This window comes from Argiope bruennichi, chromosome 3 (assembly GCF_947563725.1).
Source record: "Argiope bruennichi chromosome 3, qqArgBrue1.1, whole genome shotgun sequence".
NCBI lineage: Eukaryota > Metazoa > Arthropoda > Arachnida > Araneae > Araneidae > Argiope > Argiope bruennichi.
Window position 1 is genome coordinate 54,446,373 of NC_079153.1, and position 19,090 is coordinate 54,465,462.

The 19,090-nt window shown below is 28.6% G+C and overlaps 1 protein-coding gene across 2 annotated transcripts in view; it reads right to left on the bottom strand.

Annotated features, from left to right (window-relative positions):
* LOC129963098 (elongation of very long chain fatty acids protein 1-like) overlaps positions 1 to 19,090 on the bottom strand; it is a 108,425-nt gene that overhangs the window by 76,903 nt on the left and 12,432 nt on the right. Inside the window, exon 1 of one of the 2 annotated variants that reach the window (XM_056077156.1) lies at positions 11,659 to 11,861. The exons of the other annotated variant lie outside the window; for it this stretch is intronic. Within the exon in view, the coding sequence (XP_055933131.1) occupies positions 11,659 to 11,676 (18 nt within the window). The 5' untranslated portion in view covers positions 11,677 to 11,861. Of the gene's footprint in view, positions 1 to 11,658; positions 11,862 to 19,090 lie in introns of those variants that run through there. 2 annotated transcript variants of the gene reach the window in all.

The following is a 19,090-nucleotide window of genomic DNA, read 5'->3' on the forward strand; positions in this document are numbered from 1 at the left end:
TCTACTTAAAAAATGCAATTGTCGATGCAATAAAGTTATTTTAGTAACAACTTGAATGCTTTTCCAGGTGTTACAAAAATAATTCCTTACATTGTTTATAAGAAGTTAACTTGTATATATTAGATGAACTATTCTTCCATAAAAAGTATCTTATAAGCCAAGTTCCAGGTAAATCTTTTTATCTCATTAATAATGTTATTTCTTGAAAATCAATATCAAATCAACTGCCATCTTCAATTGGCAACTTCTTATAATAGCCAATGATACCTATGATAAACTCATAGTTTAACATTAGCAAGGTCATAAATATAAAATACATTATATTAATCTCTAATTCAATTTAAAATGATGAAATCTCATTTTTACCTAACAGTTATTTTAATGATTGCCACTAATTCAGATAAAATATTATTCATCATATTAAGATAGGGCAAGAAAATTAACTTCTATTCCTTTCCAGACAAGCGATATCCCTTTTGTTGAAACGTATATACGGCAATTGCTTAGATGGTGATGGAAGACGGATGATTAGGGCCAATAACATTTCTGGTAGAAACACGCCCTTACCACCTACGATCTCTCAATCAACAACACTAGGGAATCTTCCACAGAAGTAATTGAATTACCTAAATCGATACAGACATAAAACTCTGGGACTCGGAAGCTTATTACTTTTGTTGGAAATAATAGTACCATATAGGATTATCTTTTTAAAAAAACTGCATTTGGTGATCTAAATAATCTTATCTAAAACCAGTAATTATCTGCTTTTACCGCATTTTAAAAGCATTATCTGAAATGAATTAAAAACAATTCATGGAAGTGTACATGCGATGCATTCAGAAACATTTTATTCGTCACACTAAATAAAATAGATTAATCTTTTTATTCAGGTTAACGATAACATTTTTGAAATATGGCAATTATTTCGATGGCAGTGAAGAAAAATCAGGGCCATTAGTATTTCTTACTATCTATTACGATCCCCTATCTACAACGTGCGGAGAATCTCCCGCCGAAGTAATAGAATTAACTAAATCGATAAAAGATTTGAATTGTCTTGGGACTAAAATTATCGGAATCGTATCTCTTTTCTTAGAAATTATTAATTACTACACCAGTTATAATTTCTAAGAGAAATATTAATATTAAGATAGTTTTCGGTCCAAGACAGTTTAAATCAATTAACTTCTAAAAGACCGTTATATGATTTAAAAAGTTAAAAAAAAACAACCTATATCTTTAGTTAATTTACTTTCATATACTATATTCACTTTTCATATACTATATTCACTTTTCATATACTATATTCTCTTTTCATATACTATATTCTCTTTTCATATACTATATTCTCTTTTCATATACTATATTCTCTTTTCATATACTATATTCTCTTTTCATATACTATATTCACAGAATATATACTATTTCATATATTCACTTTATTGAATTTAAGATGGATCCAAAAATATTTCAATTGTCACAGTTTTATTGCAGGCATTTAAATAATCTATTCAATATAATAATTTTTATTCCTATATTTTTGTTTTTTTAATGAAATGCCGAAATTGAATTTTACTAAAATTTATTCAAAAGGATGTTATTTAATGAAATGGTTCTAAATCAATCTATTTATAAAATACCTGAATAGAAAGAAAACCATTCGATTCAGAATTCAAACAATTCATTTATAATTCAATACAATACACACAAAAATTTAGTTGATAAAAGGCTTATTATCCATTTTATTTATAATTTAGTTTGATATCCGTTTTATCTGTTTAAAAAAATCAGCGTATTTACGACTTTTTTTAAAAAATGGAGATGTGTTTTTCAATTTGTCATAATTGTTTACGAATAAATGGTTTTTTGTTTAACATTTCCAATTTCAAATTAAATGTAAATTTAAGCAGACACTTATTTTGCGAATTGTGGAATCTTGCTTCACTTATTAATAAAAAAATAAGTAAAATTGAACATATTATGCTTAAGAATTTGATTTATGAAAAAAAGTTTAGATTTGAAAATAAAATAAAAATCAAAGGAAATATTAGAAAATATCTACTATAGAAAACATTCAGACCCGGATATTTTATATTTGCTATTAATATTAAATTGGGATTTTGTAAAATTTGTGACAAATAATCCTGAATGAATACACGGTTTATTTAATTTATTATTTAGAGTTCAAATTTAAATAATATTTGATTTTTTATACATGAGGATAAGGTTAGAAATTAAATTAATTCGTAGTAAAAAATAAATTCACTCTAAAGATATTCTATAAAAATTGCAAGGAAGAATAGATCTTCATATCATTTAGAACATTGAGTTTTAAGAAAGAACATTCTAATTATTGTAGTTCTGTAAGAATCTAATCCAAAATTATCTTTACAAATCAATTAATGAAAACTCAAAATAAAAGAAATATTAAAATATTTTATTTAGAAGCTATTTACAGAAGTTTTTATTCATCAATTAATTTATTTCTAGTTGTTTTATTATCTAATTTTGATAAAAATTCTCTTTTTAGTCAGAATATTGGACTGACTTCTTAAGTATTTATTAAATAATTTAAAACAAAATAAAAATATTTTATTTAAAAGCTATTATCTTTTCCAAATTATCTTAACGAATCGAATTTTAATTTTTTCTCCTTAGTCGGAATATCGGTCATTATGACGTCTTAAGTATTTATTAAATAAATATTTATTAAATAAACGGTTTTCAAAAGATATTCTGGTTAGAAGATTAAACGTAAAATTTAAAAATACCTGTTAGTGTAAAAGGAGTTTCACCATTTGAATAGCTAAGGAAGAATCTACAGAGAAAGTGTTTAAAGAAATTTTTGAAATATTTATCAGTTAAAAAATTGTTTCCGAGAAAAAAATACGAATTTTAAATCTTAGTATATATATATTTTTGGGTTCGGAAATGCAAAGAAAACATTGTTACAGTAGTTGAGCAATGCTATCTTTCATGGAGAATTAATAATTTTAAGTATTCAAAACTTTATTGCGAAAAATTTATATATAAAACTTAATTATATTCTGTAACAGCAGAATTGCGTCCACGCCAAATTATGTAGAATGTTTCCAAGAACATTTTCCTACACTGCATTTCAGATGTTTAATTGTAGTTTTTTCAAACATTAAGTATAAAAATACATGTTTTATTTAAATTCTTACATCATATGAATAGATATAATGAATGTATGTATTCATGTATGAATATATAAATATATTTCTACCTTTACGTCGAGATATTATTGCATTGTGAAGAAACAAAAATGGAAAGAATGGAAAAGTTTTTTCAAACATTAAGTAATATGAAAAACTGCTCAGATTTAATAATTCCATCAAAAATAATCTACAAAAAATGAAATACATAAAAATATTCATGGAAATTACATTGAAATACGAAATAATTACTTAAAAGTTTTATCGAAAATTTATCAAAAATTAAGAATAACTGACTTATGATAATCTCCTCTGTCAAAAATTGATTTTAACATACGAGATAATTATAATTCAAAATTTTCATAATTGAAATCCCTTTAAAAAAGCATAATCAAAATTGTTATTTCAATGCTTATCGATTTATTGCAGAGCTTTCAGAGATTTCTTCAATAATTCTTGAGTTAAGATTAATTATCTTAATCATAATCCAAGTAAAAAAAGTCAAATTCTCTGACTTCATTATTGCTTATAAAGGATACAAGATCATATTTTCTAATAATTTATTCCCTGCGTAATTAATTAGTGCTTTAAAATAGAATTAATGTTATGGCTATTAGATTATGCGTTTGGGAGGAATATGGGAGCCCAGAAATAATTGATGACAAAATGAAGGTGGTAGAATAGTTAATCATTAATCAACACGTTTTATCCTCATCTTGCCTTCGTTTTATCGATTAAACTGATCAATTAACATTTAGAACATGAAGTAAATAAAAAATCACAGCACAGGTAATGAATAAGTAATAAGATAAGATAAAAGTAATGATAAAAAAGTGTTAGGTCATTTAAAATAATGCAATACTGATTGTTTTAAATGACTTCATCAAGCATTTAATACCACTGTATTGTATGCTTTATTGAGTATACAATAATAGTAATACAAATTTGTTGCCTAATGATTTCTCTATTTTGAATCTGTAAGATTGAACAACTTTAAAGAAATGAATGAAACCAAAATAAAAACTTCCGCCCCACTTTAATATGACAGCATTTTTAAATCGGACAAACAGCTTCGAATTCAACAATGTATCTGCATCATAAACTTAATTATTCAATATTTTTATAATTAAATTTGTAGTATTATGTAAGTAGCAGTTTTTTAACAGGCAAAAATCAATTCAAATGTTTTTAGAATTGATTATTTTGCATTTGTTTCTGGATTCGAATAGTTATGTCCTGAATAAGATTAGCTATTTTTCTATGAGAAAATACATTATGCCAGGGTATTAGAATGCATATTAGGTGTTAGATATTAGGTATATGCATGCCAAGGTATTATAATGAATTATCCTTATAGTGATGCTTTGTTGAATAAGATTACCGCGCCATGATTGAAGATGTTCTTTCACTTTCTCTCCAACTGACAAATTTTGATTTTCATAATATGCGATGATTTTTTCTGAAATTATAGCAGATATTTAAAACAATTATCTTTTTTCAAGTACTTATAAGAAAAACCCAATAAACAATAAATTGATGTAATTTGTAGCTTCAAGAGGCCCTTTTAAACAAATGAAAAGCAAGTCAAACCGTTCAATTTCTTCTTTGAAAATTGTAACCCATCTCCAACTTATTTTGAAAAACAATCTTCAATAACAGCTGAAGATTTTATCAACCGTTCTTTCAGCTGTTATCAACAGTAATTAAACATTACAATATGTCAATTCGACGACAGATGACAATATATAATACTATTAGAACGACAAAGTATAAAAAAGTACCGAAATTCAACTTGAGTGTAGCAGCCATTCTTATGTGCATTTATACAGAAATAGTAATGGCCTTAATCGTCTATTTGACACGCTGCAGTGATTTTTGCAAATCTGATTCTCTTTTAAGCGGAGTAATAAATATTTCTCATGGAATTCACGAACAAATTATTTTAATATAAAAATTTGTATTTCAAATTTGCATTAAAAATTTCATACGATTAATCTTTTCGGTTTAAATATAAAGACCATTAAAGATTGTTCACAAGAAAAAAAATTGATTTCAAATAATCCTATACCAAAGCAGGAAATAAATTGAAATACAATGTTTGATTATTGAAAAATAATGCAAGAACCAGACATCAATTGTAAAAAGAATTATTTCAATAATTTGAAACATTACACGCTGCATTACACTAGGAGCATTGAGGCGCATTATCCAGGATACAAAAAGCTTTCTGGTTCTACTCGAAAAATGATTTATGTGTTGGGTTAATTCACACTGATGCAGTCGAATGAATAGCAGGTTTCTCCATTGATTTCCAAGAAACGTTATTCGAAAATGAAAGCGGTTAGACTTGCGGTAGACAGAAAATGGTGGCAAATATTTGAAATCGATATAATGTAGCAGCCGAGTTGGTGGAAAGAACATTGGTGCAAATCTCAATGTATTTCTTTTTCTTTTAGAAAAAGTATTTGCATGTATTATTTATTTTTCAAAGATCAATAAAGGTAAACAAAGATTAAAGGAATATTTATAGCTAGTGTCAATCTGAAAGTTTGTAGAGCGTTAGATGTGAAATTCAGTTAAAGATATTTTGAAGTAAAACAAATAGAGTAAAGAATTCAATCGTTAAAGCAACATCTGTTATTTATTTCCCTCTAACCTGGTAAAATTTTTAAAAATAACTAAAAGATTTATAAATGTGTTTGTTTAAATTAGATACAGTGATTTTTATTTCAAATCTGTCGTTGTTCCTGGTTAATTGTGCACATTTTTTAAATCTATTTTTCACTCTGATGGACGAAGAATTTAGAATTTTGTAAGCTTATTTAGGATCTCGATGGCTATTGTTTTATATTTTTGCAACTTATCAATTAATAGAGGAGTTTAATAAAATTTTGATTTCATACCAATACAGTTTGAAAATCTGAGAAAAAGATTTCAAAATTCCATAATATTTGTAATATGACGGAATTTTTATATTTGTAATATTTTTAATATTTATAAATTAAATATTAAAAAAGTAGAATTAAAAAATTACACCTTTTAGTAAACTAATAAAAGTATTTTTAAAATTGTATTTTAATTTCGTATTGTAAATTCACAGAATTTTAATAAAATTCGTATTAACGGTTTAAAAGCAAGGTTTTTAAACCAAAGGTACCCGTTTGTACCTACTACTTTCTCATCCTTTTCATTCACTTACGGCATGCACGAATTCATGCAAACGATCAGGTGAATCTTAAAATCCATAAAAATTTCTTGCTTAATTTAGCTGTAATTACACCCGATTTGAAGCAACTCCAGGTCAGTTTTGTAGTAGATCTAATGATTTTGAACCACGGTCAGATGACAAGGGTGGCAATAGAATCGGCATCCCTTTTCCAAACTTCCGCATTGCACCAGCAGTAGAATAAAATATAATGGAATAGTAGAATTTAACATTGTCCTGCTTATGCGGTAGCTCTTTGTTTGAACTAGTTTTCGGCAACTCAATAACAAACTACTAAACTACTGGAATCCTCAGATCCCTAAACGGGGACCTTGCTAAATATGAAGCAGCCAACATTTCTATTCAAGAAGATTTAGTATTTGCATATTGCAGATAAAGCTTTGGTAGCTACATGGATCCCCGGTGATATATGCTCATTAAATCATTAGTTCACATTTATATTTAGATTATAATTTCTCTAATCTATTTAAGAGATAGAAAATAAGCGATCTAGATGATCTGCTACACGCTAGTGTTGTTCGTTCTAGAATTCAAAAACCCTCCGCACTTTTACGCATGCATCAGGAGGCGTTTGTTTAATCATAATCTGGGCCAGAGGAGATATGAAAGAAGGAGATGTTTACATTTAACAATAAGATGAACTCGGAATATTCCAGGATTTGAGAGGCTTAAAAATTGTGGATAACGATAAAAACTATACTAATTCACAATAAAATACTTTAGAGCAATTTTTATGTACTTTAAGGGGCCTAAACTTTAAATTATAATAAATAAATGGACCCTTTCTGATCTTAAAATTTGGTAGATCAGATTCACTTTTTTTAACAGAATAACAACTATGTTAAAACGCTTCATTTGTTATTGAATATTTTGATAACATTTTGATATTAACTGTAGATAATTTCATCCACATCTAACTTTTTATAAAATCTTCTCGTGCCACTCCTGAAAGCTTTTTTTCCATTTAATTACCATATAAGAAATCAATACACAAATTTGAGTTGAAATAGTATGGTCGTAAATGACACGATAATTCATATGTATTAAATAAATGCCCGAAAAATCATTTAATGAGGCAAAAATCAAAGTCAAAGAATGACGAAGAATTCCGGAAATGGCTGATCCTTCCGCGTCTAACCCCTTAGCGAGGTAATATCGACGAAAAGCGGTATTCTCGGTTTACCGAAGCGAACAGTAGTTATGGCAGCGAATATGGAAAACTGAAATGCAAGTTACAAGTAAAGGATTCATTCATAACACATTGATCCAATATTACGCAAATAGACTGCTGTAAATGAAGGGTCTGGCACACAAATTTCAACATGGAACAGGATAATTCAAAATAATCAAATTTATTTTTTGTGATGAAATAAATACATAAAAAATTGTTTGTATAAAATATTAATTATTTAGAAAACATTTTGTATTTCTAATAAATATGGATAGATAAAACTTGAAAGAATTAGAATTAAGCATCGGTCTTTTTGTCTGATAATTTCTTCAAGCTGAGCAATAATGCAGAAGAGAGTGAGTGCTGGGGTTTACTAGAAAAGAGATTGGGGCTAATCTTTACGGGTTTAATCAACCAATGGATGATCACAAACACTTCGTGCAGACAACTTGGTCAATAGCTTGAGGCAAATCGTTGAAGGAGAAAACATCCTTTTACGTTTTTTGTAGTAAAGACAAATCTCCATAAGATTAAATGAAAGTTAAAATGGAAAATAAGGTTACTGTGGTATATTTTATTACTTTTAGAAAGTAGTTAAGAGATTATTATGCACAAAATGGTAATAAATATGTCGTGCAAGATTACATTCGAAAATTCCAAAATTTATATCGATTTCCTTGCTTTCTCTTATGCAAAGGGAAAGTATTGCAATTATCAAGAGATGATTCGACATCCACTGCTAAATCACTCCTCGTTCCAAATCCGGAGTTGTCTCACCAGTACTTTCTTGCACATTCTCTAATAAATTTGTCAAATCAGAGAACGCACTGAATGGCACTGGCATATAGTATTAACTTTTGGCTTGCATTTGCAATTTTTATTAATTCTCTCTTGTAATCCTTGGCAATTAGTCCCTGGCGTGCCGTTTATAGTATCCGAATAGTATTGAATTTCTGCTTTATACACTTTTTTCAATCATTTTTGAAATAAAGTTGACACAAAACTTCACTTGTAGTCACAAAATCCCATTCCAAATTTGACGCGTTTAAGTTGCATGTAAATGTAATATATGAAAAACGCAGTAACTAAAAATAGAGATCTACACATAATCTGTTGTTGGATATGGCTCACAATTTGACAGGTGTTTACTTTAGAGATGTTAAATTTGTGCAACAAATCTTATCTAGCCTTTTTTTCGTTTTGTAGTTACCGCTCTAACTTATATTCGAACAGCCAAATAAACTTCCTCTGAACAAAGTTTACACAACATTTGATAAAAAGTTGCAAATTTTGTGTAAAGACTGTATATTAAATTACAACCGTCTAGCTCAAAGCACTTTTGCGTAATCTTTATTAAAGACAGAAGTCTAAAATGTGGAGATTTATCTAAATCTAGAGTTCGAATATTTTGACGGTTACTATATTTTCTCTATACTACGTATACGAGAAAGTGAAAAGAATGGAATTTTGCCTGTCTATCAGTGAACAGGATTCATTGAAAATACTCGCCGGGTTTTCTCCCCTCAACTTTTTTATATGCTTAGATAATTTAATACATTGTCTACTCCTCTTCCATTCTCTTCTATATCCGCTAAACGTAAAGCGTTTCGGAAAGGGAGGTTAGTATAATGATGGAAATGGCAAACCTTCTAAGGTCACGGCAGTTCGAAAGAATAAGTGCCCACTGTGTCCGATTTCCACATTATAGCGCGTTTTGTGCTTCATGATATAATACTGTATCCAGGTTTAATCAGAAATAAATTTGAGGTTAAGATTACATTAATATATTGTATTGCTTTAAATCGGAGCTTCACAGAAATATTAATAACAAAAATGTATTTTCTGGTCACCACGAGGTCTGAAATGGGGAGGTTCTTAAAAATATCAAAGAATTTTTTTGGTAATTACATTTTTTTTTCTTTTTGTATTTCTTATATAAGAAAGTAGCAAGAAAACTAGACAAAAATTTTTATTGCAAGACTTACAATATTTTAATCTTATTTTCAACTAAACGTAACGAAGATTGGGTGGTATCTGATTGTATCGAACAGTAGAATTCAAAAATTTAACAGATAATATAAATAATAAGACACGAAGTCTTCAGATAAAAATTCTACATCTAAATCAAGTTGTGAATCCAATCAATCAGGATATATATTTAGATTCTAAATGGGATTCTCAGTGTTTGAAAATTTGGGAATTCCTAAGTTTAGATACAAGCATACCTTATAATCTAGTTTATCTAGGATATCCAAGATTATTGAATGAAGGGTTTCGTCAAAAAAAAATCCTGTTCATGTCCGAGAATGATGGTAGAGTCTTTAACATCAACAAAGAAACAATTCGAGACCATCAAGAATGAAAATTTGAGCAAAATAATAGCCTGTGATAATTTGTTACACACATTTTAATCACAAATGAGAAATGCGTCAATCAGAAAAAACATAAGTCAAAGATAAATGTGTCTGTATAAAGGCACACTTCAAAAATGGGCCAATCAAAATCAATGAGAAATGTGTTAAATACAGCGTATTCTAAATAATCAATCTTTTATTCCCTGCAATTGTTTTATTACAGCATCATAAATATTTTACAAACAAACGAGGGCACAAATACATTATATAAAAACACCAAATTCTTAAAGATAATTCCAGACCTACTTTTTTTAACCATTGGATAAGGAAGACACGTTCTAAGTGCTTCTTTTTTATGGATTACTGTAGTCATAAGTCTCCAAAAGAAATGCATATCGCAGGCCATATTTGAGCCTTTGAAAATGTTTCCAAAATTTTTGAAATACATTTTACAAGTGATATTACATTGCAAGTGAATATTACAAGTGATATTACATTGCAAGTGAATATTACAAGTGATATTACATTGCAAGTGAATATTACAAGTGATATTACATTGCAAGTGAATATTACAAGTGATGATACAAGGGAATTTTAGTATGAACCAAAACGAAACAGGTCAAACGCGGAACATAATTGTGTTTCCGAAACAAAACAATGCTAACAGCATTTCTCCACAGCAAGGCAATAAAGAATACTACTAAGAATTGGTTTCGATTCAATAATTAATAGAGAATATTATTTAAATCTTTTGACGCATTTGATGGCCAAAGAGCGATACATTTTGGCCATTGGAACAGTTGGCCTTCGTTGCCTTATAATGCACTCAATTCACAATCCACTTATTGTTCGTAGATCTTTGGAGAAAATCCGCATGTTGAATCATTTACTACATTCGCATGATTTATCACTCTTTATTCCAAAAACTTAAAACGAAATTTTTTAAAAAAAGTGTTATTTTGATGATACAAACAGTTTGGAGCGCATTTTGGAACCATTCCAAAAAGCGAACTGGTGAAAGAATTCAAATATTAAATCCCTGTAACAAGTGTATTGAAGCAAAAAAGATTTTGAATTAAGAAAAATGGAAGCAAATTATTTGTTTGTTTAATTCTAGAGATATTACTTCCAGTCTTAAACATTCCTTGATACAATATGCAAGTTAAAATTTTTTGAGAAGAAATTACATTTTATAAATATTTCTTCTATTTAAAAAAAAACCATGAATGCATTTGCAAACGATATTTTGATATAAATTTTTATGATTTTATTTCCTTTTTAAGTGGATGCCTACAAGAAGTTAAGGTTTAAAGAATTGAAATTAAAATATGAAATCGAAATCAGAGAGTTTGGATCAATATTTCTTTAGTAAAAATATCAAGAACTCCATCCCCTCCAAATTATTATTCTTGCAATTATAGCTGCGTTATATTTTTCGGATTTTTTTTAACCTAAAAGTGTGCATGCCTTTTATTGAATTATTTTTTTAAATATTCGCTTACTAAAACTTTAGTTATTTAATATTTACTTACTTTCTTGTCATGTATATTTTATAATAGAGTTGCCACAAAAAATTTCAAACTATAATTTTTTTATTTCGATAAAATATCTGATATTTTTTAATTTACTTTACTAATATTTACATCCGATGTAAAATATGAAAATTGCATCAACAAGTTAGAAAAATGGAGCATATGTTTCATTCATATTAAATACAAAAGTACATACCATAGGACTAAAATGCATCCAGAAATCTGTCGTTATTCTGATAAAAAGACGTTCAAATGATAAAATGAAGAATGGTTGTAAAATATTGGTATTTTTATGTTGCTTTCATTTATAAATGATGCAACTAAAGGTTCTGTTTCACAATAAACACAAAATCATGAATTGTCATGCTGAATCATATTTCTTGATTAGCATATCTCGAAAATCTCTCTGACTAAGCGATGAAAATTAAAAACTAAATCGTTTTTGTAAAGGTTAATGTTCATTTCATTTCAGTTTTATTTGTGATCAATATCAACAACAGAAAATTTTTAAAAAATATACTTTCAAAAGTCCTAAATTTTTATTAAAAAATTTGAATTTAATTAGTCATAAAATTCTTTTTAACCAAATAGTTCAGGTATTTAAATAGTAGATAAGAAAATTTGAATTTATTTTATAAATTTATACCATGTTTTGAACCCAAACGAAAGATTTAGAGGATGACTTCATTATTCAAATAGTATTAGATAACGTGGATGATATGTGTTCTGGCACTAGTTCTCCAAAATTTGAAGTCACATAAAATGAAGGACATTTAATTCACGCCTAGAAATAATGTGATCTTATTAAGTGAAGCAGACCTTTACTGTGATGTAGTTAAAAATCCAATTTTGGGGCATAAATGATGCAATTAAATTAAATTAAGCCAAGTTTCCGTTTTGAAGTAATTCGATCGGTTTCTTTTGAGGCGGAACTATCCTTTTTGAAGTACGGTTAGATGACAAGGACAAAACCTGAGCCTGCACAGCCTGTTGCGAAATTCCACATCACCCCAGCGGAACAAGATATTGGATTACCGAAGCAAGATTTAGTGTTCACTTGGCTCATTTATGAAGCAGAGTCATTGAGAATGGGCTTAAATTTGAGACATGATATATGATGACGCTTTAGCCGGAACCACTCTTCTATACTGTACTAACGATAGATTTGGAAACGAAAGATTTAATATATAGTAGATCTAATACACAAATCTCATAACCTCGATTCTTCGACCCCTCAGCTGAGAGTGTGTTACCGAGCAGCTCTCAGCCGAATAAAAACTTCGAAAATCCGAATCTCGATTATGCTGGAAATCCTTTTAGATTCGGAAGAGCGGCGGCTAGCTGGAGAAAGATGACCTTGGATAGTCTTTTCTTCGAAATTGGAGAATTCCAGATTCGGAATTTGAATCCTCCAATGATCAACTATATATCTGAACTTAACTGAGTTAAATTTTGATGCGGGGGGGGGGTCGAGCATTTATCCATTGGTGGGACATCTAAATTTATAAATAGAATTGATAGCCAAGATCTCGTTTCTGTTATATGTTCTCGGTTTAAAAATAAGAACATTCAAAAATAACCTTTATATTGCTTAAAAATGGAACCTTAATGTAGCAAAATTAAAATATCTGTGTACTCGGAGTCAAGATTGGTTATGGATCATCAGCGATTGGAAGCACTCAGTTGTTGATGCAATATATATTTAAGTTATAACGTCTTTATTAAGTAAACATGTTTCAGCAATTCCCAAAATGTTTATACAATGTTTATAAATTTAGAAAATTGATGAGTTTTAAAATAGTTTTTTTTCTTAACCCCAATGCCATTGAACTCAAAAACTAAAATTTATTTTTTGTCCAGAAAATTCAATGATTAATTCTTGTACATTGATTTTAAATTAAGGATATTGCTATTACAGCTGTATAGCTAAATTGGGATTTAAAATAGTTTGTATTTAAATACAAGGTCTAAGATGATAAAGATGATGTGGGTAATGTTCTGGCGCAAGATACTTTTTTTATGATAAACTGCGCCGCATAAGGTCTAAGAAGGCAACTTTAGCCACCATGACTTATCAAATGACTTAGAATTTGAGGGATGAATCTTCTGATTTCGAAAATGATGATGCTTCTTTAAAATGAAAACTTTATTTATTACTAAAGAAAATGTCATTTTTCATTTGTCATTAATTTTAACATCTGATAAAAACTGTGGTTCCTTTAAAGTGATAAAAATATATGATGACTTATTATTGAATCTTTTGCCATATAATATTATTTTAAGGCGAAATTCAATTTGATGAATTTATTCTAATTTTTGTCATTTCAAATAGTTTATGTATAAAACGCATGGAATACTTAACAGTTTCTCAGCATTTATTATTTTGTACGTGAATTGCTATGTATAATTAAATAGTTATTTTAAATATCAAAATTTCTTAAATTGGATGCACGATTTAGCTTGAAAGGGTAACGAAGAATTATTATTTATTTTCTTGCTAATATGATGATACAATTATTTGATGATATTAAAGAATTGTGGTACTATAAAAACCAGTTGGAGCATACAAATAACGTTGTTTATCAAATATGGGGTTAATTAGACACAACAAAATATATTTTGTTGAGAATGACATTTTTTTGCATTGTCATTTGTCAAAATTTTCAACATCCCTTTTATTGATTTTCTTTAAAATTTTGAATATGAGATGATTTCAACCAGTGAGTCAGCTGTTTTAAAATTCAAGGACGCTCTCCTCATTAACATTTTGAAAAAATTAAATGGGAGGGATTCAGATAGACTAAAACATGTGCCCATATTTTCTTTGGATTTCCATGCTAAATGGAAACGTTATTGCAAAATTTATTTAAAATATTTCGCTTGAGCAAATATCTCTTAATTCACGTAGTATGTTTGAAGTTATAGACTACCATAACAGAATTATGATTTTGATGTACTAACTCTTGTCTTTTGCTTTCTTAATCAGTTCAATATACAGATATTTGTATTTTTCATAGATTTTATCCTGATGGCGTTTGGAAACAAGTTTGTTTGTGAAATGTTGCTGAAAAACAAGTACTCGAAAATTTGAAACCGAGTTCATTTCGGCATTGTAATAGCGATAGTAGGACTATTGCATGATTTCATAGAGATCACGTGATTTTCAATCTTCCGATTGGCTAGTGCAACGAAGTCAATTCATGATAATGAAATATAAATCTAATAGGCAACAGCAATTAAAGTTTGAAATCCTTTGAGCATCACATATGAGATAAAGGATGTAGTATCATAATATAATGTACGATAAAGTGCAATCAAATGTATAACATCGCAGACAAAGCATGAACTGGATGCATTAACAATCATGTGATCATGAGGATCACATGAGCATCCGTCACGATTAAGTGCAATTATATACATAATATTATTGACAAAGAGTGAATTAACTTCACTAACAGTCATGTGATTGCGAAAGTCCCATTATCATCAGTCACTATTTTAGTGTCTCTCATTGTCTCTCAATGTGCATCTGAAACAGGTAAAAGAGCATGAAGTCGAACATAATGCATGATGACGTGTAATTAAATTTATACCATCATTGACAAAGCGTTAACTGCCTATACTAACAGCCACTTGATTGTAAATGTCACATGACCATCAGCCACCCTCACAATGTCTCTCACTGTGCATTTTAAAGAAATAACGAGAGGTAACATCAAATATATGGCATTGTATAGTTAAAAGTATAGTATCAATGGTCGCTGATAATGTGAACTAGTTCCACTTACAGTCACGTTGCAAATCCTCTCTATCATAATGGAAACTATTTTTCATCGACACCGCCTATGTTGGAAATACTTTAGTTGTTAAAATATAATTAAAAAAATCCTTATGCAAAATCTGAAAATGCATAATAACTTAATTAACCTTATGATAAACAATTTTTTAATCCAATTTAATTATTAATAAGTTGAATAAGATATTTTCAATCATATTTTGATAGAAATACGTATGCGCAGAAAAATATGCGCTAGTATTAAGGAATATAGTCTATCGATATTACAAAGTAGGAAAAAATTAAATGCAAATGGTGTAGCAACCTTTATGGAAACAGCCAACGTATCATTTCTAAAAATGGATAAATAATAAATTTTCTTTTCTGCTAAATATTCAATGCATTATGAATTTTTCCAGAAAAAACATCTGCAGAAAATGGTTTCAGGTGGTTTCTATGATAAGCCAGACTACTATAGAAACCACCTGACACTATGCAGCTTCGAATGTATTTTATAGTTGTCAGGTAGCAGAAGAAATAAGTTGAAAATTATTTTTACAATTACAGAAAATGAATCAGCAGAGTCTTCAAATGCACGAAAGTTTGGAGAAATGAAATTAATTTTGGTAATTATTTGAAGAATTATTGCATTTCCAATTAATTTCTAATAGTTATCTATTATTTAAATCCATCGTTGAGACAGTAAGCACGTTATAATATTAAGTCAAACTGGAACGTACATATAATTATAGTTTTAATAATGTTTTGAAAACAAAGTGCTTTAGAATTTAACAATGTAACACAACTCATCAAAGTCAAATAACTATGCCGATTGACAAAAAATAGACTTAAAAGACTATCTGTAGGAAAAACAAAACATGCTATAACTTTTGGAGTTTTCACTGGAGTTAATTTTGTTTAGAAATTAAAAATAAATATGTTCCTGAAAAAATATTAAATAATCTACTACAGTTTAATAAATTATTCAGCAAAACAAAAAACAAACAAAAAAAATCTTTTTCGAAACTCTCCTTACTCTAAGTATGGTATACGTTTCATTTGACATTTACTGCGAACTTTTCTTGAAAATTAATATAGAAAACAAAAATATCGTGGAATACTAAATCCTCTCTTATTTCTCATGGGTTTTAACTAGCTCAGACTCCAAAACATTCCCAAAATAGAATGCATATACAAGAAAAATATTTTATGCATCCAAAATCAATAGATTATTTATTATATCTTTTATGGTCATTAAGGTTACATTGCGAATATCTGTGTTTCATAAATGTTCAAAGGGCGCAATGGCAAAAAAGCAAATGGTTTAATTTTGGAAATATGATTGTACTCTGGTTTTGGTTTAAATTCTTTAAGCATTTGCGTAATTATTGATTGCGCATTTTCTTGCTTCTTAATGTATCAAATATACTGAATTTTATGTCGAAATGCTCAATTTAGAACAAATGAACGCTTCTTGATAATCATCATCTTTCTCAATAAAACTATTTTATTGATTTAAAAAAGGCACAAAATTATGTATTTCTATAATAGTACTTGAAACAAATTAAATAAAGTAGCTGAGTTTGTTTTTGAAAGCAGCTCGAAAACTTACTTTGAAATGATTAAAGTTTGATACTCATTTCATAAATTATGTATTTGAAAAACTGCCATAATTATTTTCCCTTATCCAAAGTGTAATCATTGTCAAATATATTTAAATAAGAAGTAGAGATTCTTGTTTAAATTCTAGAATTTGTCTTGATTTATTAGATCAATATTCCATTTGGAAGAAACGCTGAAATTACTGGAGATGGGAATTCTGCACTTTGAGGAGAAGAGGAAGATGCCGCATGAATCACAGTCCACTTTATACAATGAAGTTGGTCTATTTTTCCTAGGATTAGCGTTACTACACAATAGGACTAAATGCCACTGGTATTTGAAAGTTTATGATTTGAAACTCGCGCTCTTTTTACACAAATCTAAGTTGGTCTATTTGTCCTAGGATAAGCTTTACCACACAATAAAACTAAATGTCTCTGATGCTTAGAAGATTATGATCTGAAACTCTTGATCTCTCTACAACAAACATAAGTTGGTCTAATTTTCCTTGGACTAGTATTACCGTACAATAGGACTAAATGCCACTATTGTTTAGAAGATTATGACGTGAAGCTCGTGATCTTTCTACTCCGAAGTCGAGACTTTACAATCATGTCATTTTGGGGTGTTAATTATGCAGAAAGAAGTTTTGATCCAAAGAAATATGATAAGCACATGGCAATATTTAAAGTTGGTCATTGTGAAAAGACAAGGTAACTTTAAGGAAACTTTCAAGGTAACTTTAAGAATTGGAGGTTTGCTCTTATTGTTGAATGGTTGTGTTAAATTCCTATTTCTCCAACAAAACTTCAGAACTCTAGGCTTTTGATCAATTGCATTCTACTTAACAATATTCTACATGAAATATGACTTGTGAATTCTACATGAATTTAATTGTACTATGATGGAAAAATAGGTAGTTTTAAATGTGTACTCGTATAATTATTATTACTATTTCTATATAAGCACGAAACAAATTTCAGAACTGATCTCAACGTAATAAATTGTTATCATAGTGCAAATTCGTAACAAATAATAACTGTCAGTGATTTTTCTTGAATTCAACTTACATGCACATATTTTGTATTTCTTTAAATTGGATTTCAAAAGTTGTATCTTTTATTTCATTTTAACAGAATAATCACCGTAAGTCTCACGAAAGAATAAAAACCTTTCGGACAACAAAAAAATAAAAGTGAATGCATTCGTGCGTTCATTTCACTGCCATGATCAGATCAAGATACGCACGCGATCATCTGCACTATCAGCATTCTTTTTTTTTATTCACATGATCGTATTCCATGATAAATCAACTGAAGTTGAACTTCATGAACAACTTTTCTCCCACAAATGCTAATAAAAACTTTATACCACTTTATCACGTACTTAACTAAGCACAGAAATTGATAATCAGTTCAAGGCCATCGAAATGATTTCTTTTTAAAGGAATGTTTTTGGAAGGACTTCTATCTCACATATTTCTATTTTCTTACGCATTCAGAAAAAAAAATTAAGATTTAATAATGTGCTCTTTTAATGTTTGCAGTATTATCACCGTGTCTTCTACATTTATGTAAATGCTGTAGAATACTGAACTGATTATTTTTATAGCGTTGTTAGATAACAGATATATTTTTGGCTATTGTTATCACTTTTAGGAAGAAATAAAACGAATTGCAAGAAAACCCATTAAAGTCTTTTGAAAGTAAAAGGAACGTTCTTTTGATCAAAATCTAAATTATCTTAGAAGCAGAGAGGTGAATCATTTTTTTAGAGTGATGTCCTTTTTTGAATTGAAAATTCTATATCAGGTGACAAGCCATCTCTCTTCATATAGTGCAGTAAACTGAAGTTTGTTTTACAGGGATTGTGTTGATATATTTTATAATTGATTTTCTAATAATTTATATTAATGAAATCTGTATGAAAATTAAGTATTGACTTTTTACCGCGTATATTTTGAATCTCTGTAACCTTCTGGAAAAATTCATAGCTATTAGATTAATATTCGAAGCTTAGTTAGAAAAATTTACCTGACAATTCTCTGTATACTGCAGTTAACTAATAATATTTATAAAATAATTAATTAATGGAGCGAAGAAGTGTCTCAGATAGATCATTGCATTGAATTAATGAGACTTAAATGCCACTTTTACAACTTACTGAAAAAGCAAAATTCATAGCTATCAGATTAATATTCTATGCTAAGTTGGAAAAATTCCCCAGACAATTCTCTGTATACTGTAATTAA